Here is a 9,594-nt window from a genome sequence, read left to right on the forward strand (position 1 = left end):
TTGACCAACCAATTGGCAGTGTTCTTTTTTCTGCCCCCTCCATAACTTTCTTCTTGTATCCTCAAATAAATAAATTTCCAATTTTACCCTTTTCAAATTGTGCAAAGTAAAATCTTCTAACCTTTCCACAAAAATGGGACAACCCTTTTAAATTTGAGATTAGATAATTATGAATGTGAAACCATCATTCTGAATTAACGTTTTCATAATGAAAGAGGGCATATACTATTTTTTTTATATAGAATATATAAATAAAAGACCTATAGATTTCTTGATGAACTGAAGTTTGTACATGAAAATTATACAATCATGGTAGCTAAGTTTGGATTTGATGGCTGGCAAGGTTGAAGAAGGCACCTCTCTTGTGCCTAAGTTGAGCATAGGTTCCTTGCTCGAGGACCTTGCCTTCACACACATAAGCAATCGAATCAAGCTCTTTGATAGTGTTAAGCCTATGTGCCACAACAATGGTGGTTCTTCCTACCATAGTCCTATCAAGTGCTTCCTGCACAACTTGTTCTGATTGCACATCCAATGCACTTGTTGCCTCATCCAAAAGTAGTATCTTTGGGTTCCTAATTATGGCTCTTGCAATTGCTATTCTCTGCTTTTGCCCTCCTGATAGCTGCACTCCCCTTTCTCCACATTCAGTTTCATATCCATCTTTCAGTGATCTACACCATACCCAAATGAAAAATTCACTTCTTTACTCATCAAATAGTTCCAAAAGCTAGTTGAAAGAGTTTATAAAGTGGTTGTAACTTGAAAGATTAAGGTTTTTCAAAGATATTGAACATGTGATGATCTTTGCTTGTAAAAGAATAGTCCTTTTTGGTTGTATAGATCAAGAATTAAACATCGACAACATTCTTAAAAGACTAACCATGAAGCAGCTTTGTCAAATTTTATTGTACATTAACTTCTCAGAAATGAATTTGACAGTTTATGGTTAAAACAAGAGAGCGTGTAGTATACATGTAGAGAGAAAACTTACGATATGAATTCATGAGCATTTGCAGCTCTTGCAGCCTCAACTACTTCATTCTCAGTTGCATCTTGCTTCCCAAACAAAATGTTCTCACGTATGCTGCCAGAATATATGACAGGTTCTTGGCTCACTAGTGCTGTGTGCTGTCTGTACCAGTGAATGTCTAATTCCCTTATGTCTACGTTATCCACTTTGACCGAACCTCTCTCAACATCATAGAATCTTTGGATTAAGCCTATCACTGTTGATTTTCCACATCCACTTTTTCCGACAAGCCCAACACTTTTTCCTGGCTTCACCTCCAAGCAAAACTTGCGCAAAATTGGTGTCCCTGCCCTGCTTGGATAGGCAAAATCTACATTCTTTAACTCTATCTTACCACTCATCTTTTCCAACTTAATGCCACTAGTGTTATCCCCAGCCTAAAAATAACACGATTTCATCAGTAAAAGTTGTGACATATATTAATGATAGGGAAGCATAGTTGTGCCTGTGACTATGCAAGTGTGCAGATAAGATTACTCAAAAATAAAAATGTTCCATGATGTTGGGAATAGTGTAATTACGAGACTAAGTCTCACGTTGATAGAAATAACAAAATTAAACACACTATAAAAAAAAATAAAACTCATAAATCTATTGCATTATGACCCGGAGAAAGACTAAAGTACAATTTTGTTACTATATTTTTTTTAAATAATTTATTTATTTAAATAATGACTCAATCTTTTGGAAAATTAGTGAATCAAATTATGTTTTGGATTAATCAATTAATGAGTTTTAGTTTGGTTTTATTTCAAATTATTATAAGGGTTTGGTTGACAACTTAGTCATCAGTCCTAATAAGCATAACCATTTTTATCAAAGAGACAAGTGAAGTTTTATGCAGAAAATTAGAGTTTTATCACCTTTATCTTAGTGAGAGTGATTGTTCAAAGTTCTTGAGTGATTCAAGAATTCTTTGGACTTTTTTATCTGCGTTGTCTCTTTTCGAAAGAGTGATTATTTCCTTTTTCTTTCATATTTCTATCCAAGTTTATCTCATTGTTATAACTTTCATTCTACATGTCCACGTTATGTGATTCTTGAGCCTAAATTAAAATTCAAAAAAGTGAACTTTCATTTTGTTTTTGAATCACCCCAATTGGAATTCTATGGCCTGAGATGTCAATGTTTCAAAAATAACGTCCTCCCTTTTACTAATTTTCCAAATTTTCTATAAGATTCTAGTTCTAAAGATCCTTAATAAGTCCTTGTGTAAATGGGTTCAAATTAATAAATAATATACAGAGCTAACATACCTTGGGAATTAGTGATTTTCGGTCAAGAATTTCAAACACAGATGCCACTGCTGTTGAACTCTTGGCAAGGTCAGAAGTCATGCTTCCAGCATCAGCTATGACCTTGCCAGTGCTCACCAAAACGAAAAATGTTTTGAACACATCCCCAGCTGATATTTCTCTCTTTTCCACCAAAGTACCACCATACCAGAAATCCAAAGCCCATGACATGAACGTCAGGCACTGAGCAGAACCCATTCCTATGCCAGCCAGCCAAGCCTTCTTCCTTGCCTCCTTCCTTGGAGCCTCTTGCGCCTCATCAAATAGCCGTAGAACTTTTGTAATGCTCCCAAAAGAAGTCACAATTCTGTGATTATAAACTGCCTCCACGGCAATCTGTGTACTCTGATTCTGTGCCTTAACAAATTTTGTCGAGAGTGTGGAGAGCAACACTTTTCTTGTATAAAAGCAAAGAATTGTGAGTGGCTGCACTGCTATCATAACAAGAGCTAGCTTCCAAGCCACGGCAAGCCCTATGATCATTGCAATGGTGACAGCAGAAGTGGTTTGGACTATTAAAGAGAGTCTGTCTGCCACAAGGGACTTCACCATGGAAGCCTCATAGCTTAACCTTGAGCATAATGCTCCACTGGAGTTTTGTTCCTCATCAAACCAAGCAGTTTCAAAGGTTAAGATATTCTCCAGCATGCGCAGTCTTATCCTTTTGGTTAACATGGCTCCCATATAAGCAAAATTGTAGTGTTGCAAGAGATTGAGAGTGATAGAGGCAAGGGAAAGGGAACAGAAAATCAAAGAATAAGTCCTGATTCTGTGCATCATTTCCAGATGGCTTTTGGCAAAAAAGGCAGAAATCATACCCCCTATGGTTAAAGCATATAGTGGTTGAACTGAGCCAAAGGCTATGGCTGAGAGAGTCCCAATTAGACCTTGTTTCCATTCAGGAGCATTCAGAAAGAGAAGTCTGGTGAAAGATGGTGGAGGGTGAGAAACTGGAGATGGGTTGCTGGCTTCATCAGGCAACGGTGACTTTGGAAATATTGCAGGACTCGACCTTGCTGTGCTTGGTCTACCTGCACTGCTTCTTGCTGCTGAAAGAGCACCTAGTTCTGAATTTTGATCTTGCTCATCCATGCTCAATTGTGTCTGTAACTTTGCCAGGTTTGCATAGTGGCCATTTTGTCTGTTCATGAGTTCATTGTGTGTGCCGGTTTCAATGATTCGACCACCACTGACAACTGCTATCAGGTCTGCATTTCGAATAGTTGATAGCTTGTGTGCAACAACCTGATCAAGTTCAGTTCGTGTTATTCATCACTCGTTTCATTGTCATAATTATACTAATACAAACACTCTTAAATTAATTAGTGAACTAAGTAGTTTAATGTATAGAATAGCTTACCAATGTAGTCCTTCCCATGGAGGCCTGATCGAGGGCATTCTGAACCAGTAATTCTGATTCAGAGTCAAGAGCACTGGTTGCTTCATCAAGTAGGAGAATTACAGGATTCTTTATGATGGCTCTTGCAATGGCTAGTCGCTGCTTTTGTCCTCCTGAAAGAAGTGCTCCTCTTTCTCCAATCTGCTTTACAATTCATCAGGTTAGTAGTAGTAGTAGCTGCATTTTTCTAATAATATAAAACGTAGAATCAAACTTTTATGTGTAGATTAAGCATCTATGGTGGTGCTAAAATTGTAATATCCTTCATAGAAAGCTTCTAATAATCACAATATTTGTTTTCTTCCAAACACATGCTTAACAGTATTGACAAATAAAGAGATAATTAATACCTTTTTTTTTGGAAGAAGTTTAACTAAGATTTATCTATTTCATAAATTTGTTTATCTTATTCAATTGGGTTTATGTTTAAAAATTATTTTTATTTTATTGAGTGTTTAAAATATCTTTTATCTTTGAAGTACTTTTTCCTTTTATTTTTGCTAAGCAGCAAGGTATTTAGATAAAAATAAACAACATTTTGAACACTTAATATAACATTTTTTTAATAAAAACTCAATAAAAAATACTTAAATCCTTAATTAAGCCTTTGGATAAATAGGAGAAGAAAATAAAAAAATGAATTAATAAAGTAAACTTCTTCTATAAATTAATCATTATCCATTCAATTTTCTATACAAATCATTTCTATCTAAGAAGTTTCATTATTATTTTTATTTTATTTTATTAGGTTTACTAATAAATTCAACCAAACAACAAAAAGAGAATTTCATAAGTATAAACATCAATCAAGAATTGATGATATAAGTTAAAAAAGTAAAATAAACCAAATTTGTTTCCCTAGTTGCAAGTTAACTTTTAAGTTCTTTTCATTTATTTGTTTTAAACTAAAGTGTAAAACTGAATCTTTTTCTCTTTTTGTAAGTACTTTTGTGCAAACAAAGTTGATTGAAAGAGTGTTATTGTTTGAATAAAGTGATTCACCTTAGTTTCATAACCTTCAGGAAGCTGCCTTATGAAGTTATGAGCATTGGCTGCTGAGGCTGCTGCTACTATTTCATCCATGGTAGCATCTGTTTTCCCAAACATGATATTCTCCTTTATGGAAGTTCCAAACATTGCATGTTCTTGACTCACAAGCCCCATTTTCCCTCTTATCCATTTCAATTGAAGGCTTTTTATGTCTACACCATCAACCCTCACAACACCTTCATCTGCATCATAAAATCTCTGCATCAATGCTATTGCTGTGGACTTCCCACTTCCACTTGCACCAACTAGAGCAACCGTTTTCCCTGCTTCAACTTGCAGAGTGAAATCACTCAGCACAACCATATCTGGACGAGAAGGGTATGTGAATTTCACATGCTCAAACTCTAGCTTCCCACTCATGTGATCTAACACAAGCCCTTTTGTGTCTTCACCATCAATTAATGGTATTCGATCAATCATGTCAAATATTCTTGATGCTGCAACAGATGCTTCTGTGAAGTACTTTAAATCAGGAAGCACCACTCCCAGAGATCTACATTTTATCATGCATTCCAAGAATCAGCAAAGAAGAAAAAAAACACCTAATTATTTCTAGGTCTTTTTTCTTATATAGTTTTTGTTGGAAGTCGCTGAAAATCGCATGTCGACCAGAAATAAAACTAATTTATAATATATAAATGAGTATAAATTTTACCTTACAAATCGATTTTATGAGATTCAATTAGACTCAAAATCCACTGACATTGAGTTTATGTGACTTTTTTTCTTATACTAATTTGATCATTTATATTTAAATTTAATATAAGACTTAAACTCTTTCTTAAATTTTTCTCAAAAAATTTCAATATCTACTTTGACATTTTATTTATTTTTCTTTTCAAGATATCTATCTGTTGGGGGAAAACAAAAGAGATAGAATATGTAATACAAAAAAGTTGTTTATGCAGTGAAAAACCTACCAATAATAAAATTCAAATCAATGGTCTTGATCAAAATTTGGAAAATGTTAAAAGCAATGCAAGATTTGCCAGAACTTCATTCAAATATAGAATTGGTAAAAGAAACTTAAGAGTTCTATATATATGCTCCTTGAATTCATTTATTTATAGAGCTTAACAGCTTATGGCCTTGTAGGGGAAATCTCCTTCTAATTTTGCAGAATTCTTCATTCTTAATTACTAAGTAACTAATATTAGAAACTCTTTATTCAATAAATATACTTCCTACAATGATCTTTGTCTTGATTCTTGTTTATTAATTAGAAGTTGTTAAGCTTGAATGATATCAAATATTTTTCTTTCTTGTCATTTGAAGTTATATATTAAGTGTCGAGATTAATTAAACATTTTTGCTTATGTATTACAGACAAGATACTTTAATAATTATTAATCAAGTTCAAGCAGAAGTAATTATTGTAACAGTTGAACTGAAAATCAACTTTTAGTTGTATCTTTGAAATCTAGTAAAAAATCACTTTGGTACTTTATGGATTCACAACATGGAAAGATAAAAAAAATTTCTTTCAATAGTGAATCAATCATACTGTTACTAAAACTGTTCGATGACCCATGCTTTTCTTCTCTTTGCTTTTTCATCTAATGCTTTAGGAGGTCACTTTTGAAAGAAGGAGCTTTTGAATGTCATACTTAATTGGAAAGAAATAACCACTTCTTTCCAATGCCTACTCCTTTTTACTGAAGATTGCCACTACTATGTCCTCAAATTAAATATCATTTTGTAAGATACTAAAATATTTGGCGCATTATTACTAAAGATAAACTTTTTCTGAACCGATTTGATTCCAATCTTATCATACAGAAAGGCTATAGTTATACAGAATTAAACTAATATTGTTTTCAATTCCCTTTTTCTAAAGAGAACTATATGATAATGTTTGGCCATGACAACTAGATCATTTGCAAGATTTATAAATGTATTCTTAACTTTAGATTGATTGAACTTTCTGGGCTATCCCAATTTTTAATTGATTGTTAAGATTCATCGATCTGCTACTTTAATATACTTTGCATCAGCCACAAAAATGAATCAAATTTCATGCATGAATGAAACATGTGATTGGTGATGATGAATAGACCTTGAATTTAGTTGCTGGTTAAACCTTTTGTGCTGATCTTGGTGGATTCATGTATCATGGGTTAAATCTTTGTCATGTCTTTCTTTAATATATTGGATCAAACCTTAAATTTAGTATCAGAAATTATAAGAATCTATCATTTTTAATGTTCTTACTAATTACAACAAAAGCTTAAAGAGAGAGAGAGATAGTTACTTACAGTCCACACATTATGAAGGAAATGCCTGATGCATAGATCCTTCCACCACTTTCACCTTTGTACATGACCAAACGGCTTCCATACCAAGCAATGAATGCCCATATTGCAAAAGAGAGACCTGTGCTTCCTACTGCAAGACCCTTTGCTATTCCTTGCTTGATTCCAAGCCTTGAAGTTCTACACAATATGTCTGAATATCTTCCAGTGATTCTCTTCTCTGCAGTGAATGAATACACTGTTTTCACCGAGCTAAGTGCCTGTTCTACAATGCTGTTTGCTTTGCCATATTCTTTCACAGAGGACTTTGACAGATAGATGAGATACTTTCCATAAATCATGCCAGGGATGATGAGAAGAAGCAGCGTTGGAAATGCTACCAAGGCCAACCTCCAAGAAAAATATGTGGCAAACGCAACCCCAGATATGAATGATGATGAGTGCATCAAAAATAGGGGCACCTGAGAAACCAAAAACCAAAAGATAACATAAAATTACAAAGATTTTCTTGGTACAAAACAATTGATGTTGCCTAAACTAGGAGAAGAAAATGACCTTTTCACTCAGAACTTCTTGGATGAGAGAAGTGTCTTTTGATATGCTGTTAATGATTTCAGAAGTAGTTGCTTCTTGGGAATCGAAAAACCCTACTTCTTGTCTTAGGACAGCTTCCAAGTACTTGTAACGAATTCTTAGGACCTGTCTCTCACTTGTTTTGCTCCAGCAATACCCTTCTGCAGTTAAGCATCAATTATTGATTAATTCAGAAGTTCCTATTCATCCATATATGCTTTGGCTTCTTTTTCTAGATCAAAACTTTAAGAAGATTCTACTTGATTGGTATATATATATATTTAGTGGGTTGGTGTAGTTCCAATTTCTGAGAGTGAAAGTCTACTTTTTAGGGTTTCATAATACAATAATGACCAAACATGTCTGCCAAATTAAACATGTGAAAATTGAGGTTGCCTCGAACCTTGTTGCACTACTGAGTAGTGGCTACTACAGTTAGATGCTAGCTATAGCTAAATGTTGCACATTAGTTATTACAGTGTTCACACCTTTGTCCTCAAAAAGCAAAGCAAGTATATGAAAAAGAAGGTTTGAATTTGGATTACCCATGAAGGCCACCACCATCACTGCTAATCCCAAGTAGACAAAATATAAGCTGCACTGTAAATGACAATCAAAAGACAAAAATGAAAGAAGAGAGAGAAACATCAGTTGCTTATTAGAACCCAGTGTGCAGAAAAGTGAAACAAGAATTTAAGGAATATGAGTCAACGTTAACTTACCTTTTCAACCTCAGCCATGTATGTCTTAGTACTTTGTTGGTTATTACTGTAACCTAGGCTGTTCATGATACGGCTTGCAAACAGCAACAAAATATTTGTGGACATGCCATCTCCAATTGCTCCCAAAGCACCCATTAGCATGAGCACAACATCAATCCAATCAGCATATCTCAAAATGATGGCTATGGAAGCTCTCCCTTTTCTTCTCATCTCTACCTTTTGTGTCTCAGTTTCATCCATTCTTGGAGAACCCATTTAGTATATATATGAAGATTCCTTCAGCTGTGTGAAAACCTTGTCAGGGAAAACAAAGAAAGAGTGAGCAAGAAATTGTGTGTTGTGGGGGCACATCACAATGAGATGATTTTGGTTTCCAAAGCCTACTTATATATATATATAAGTGTGAGGAGTGAAGAGTGTGAACACAACTCCATGTGCATCTCTGTCATGACTTGAAAGAGTGAGAGAAGCATATTCTATTGGAAGCACACGATGAATATCATCATCAAAGGCTTTTTGTGTGCAATTGTGGGGTTGTTAAAGATGATTTTGTGCTTCTCGTTTCATTTCTTTGTTTGTTTTTCAATTCTTTAATCTTCAAAATCCAATAGATTCTCACAATTTTTGTCAAGTTTTGGAGAAAGATGATATGACATACCACACTGCCATCACACCACTCGTTGCTCTCTTTCTAATTATTTAGTACTCTCATTTCAGGTCACTTTGCCCATTGTCGGTTTATTGCAATTTGCCACCTTTTTTTATTCTATAAATGGCCACTTCATCAGGTTCTAATGTCCCTTCCCGTGAATAGAGCTTATAATATTTAATACATTACTGAGGTATTTCTATATATATATATATTAATGTATGGTATTGAATCATCATTATTTAATATACTCGTTTATATCTATATAGTATATCTAAGTGAAAAGATGAAATTAAAAGTTCAACTGATAGATTCTCTTACAGGGCAAAAAATCTCTCCCTACATATAAATTGATGAGATATTTTCATTAATATATATCAACAGATTATGCATATCTACTTTTATGAACTATGACAACTTTTGAGAGGCACTAATACTGTTTTCTTCTCTCTCCTTTTTCTCTCTTATTAGGTTTAGCAGAAGAAAAAAAAAAGCTTTCAGACAGAATCAACAAATAACTACACGTGCTACAGTGAAGAAAGGTGTTCGTATATCCGACAACCTTGTCAGATACATCTCACAGATTGTCAAAACTTAGAAAACTAAAGATAAAATATAAAA

At 34.1% G+C, this 9,594-nt stretch overlaps 1 protein-coding gene across 1 annotated transcript; it reads right to left on the minus strand.

The window, feature by feature from the left end:
* Nucleotides 1-224: 224 nt before the first annotated feature.
* LOC124836066 (putative ABC transporter B family member 8) lies at nt 225-8,666 on the minus strand. The gene is made up of 9 exons (XM_047311132.2): nt 8,325-8,666; nt 8,148-8,202; nt 7,585-7,763; nt 7,033-7,490; nt 4,730-5,270; nt 3,689-3,868; nt 2,290-3,573; nt 995-1,410; nt 225-674 (listed from the first exon to the last, which is right to left on the minus strand). Exons 1-9 carry the CDS (start codon nt 8,577-8,579, stop codon nt 317-319), a joined length of 3,726 nt encoding a protein of 1,241 aa, XP_047167088.1. The 5' UTR covers nt 8,580-8,666; the 3' UTR covers nt 225-316.
* Between the last annotated feature and the right edge of the window lie 928 nt (nt 8,667-9,594).

The sequence above is a fragment of the Vigna umbellata genome, chromosome 4 (genome assembly GCF_029865625.1).
Source record: "Vigna umbellata cultivar VRB3 chromosome 4, Vumbellata_1.0, whole genome shotgun sequence".
Classification (NCBI taxonomy): domain Eukaryota; kingdom Viridiplantae; phylum Streptophyta; class Magnoliopsida; order Fabales; family Fabaceae; genus Vigna; species Vigna umbellata.

Excerpts from the sequence above, each read along its gene's own strand:
- LOC124836066 (XM_047311132.2), bottom strand. The coding sequence starts at position 8,579 with ATGGGTTCTCCAAGAATGGATGAAACTGAGACACAAAAGGTAGAGATG. Across the intron at positions 7,491-7,584 it reads AAGAAGTTCTGAGTGAAAAG|GTGCCCCTATTTTTGATGCA; the intron begins GTCATTTTCTTC and ends TTGGTTTCTCAG. Across the intron at positions 1,411-2,289 it reads GAAAATCACTAATTCCCAAG|GCTGGGGATAACACTAGTGG; the intron begins GTATGTTAGCTC and ends TGTTATTTTTAG.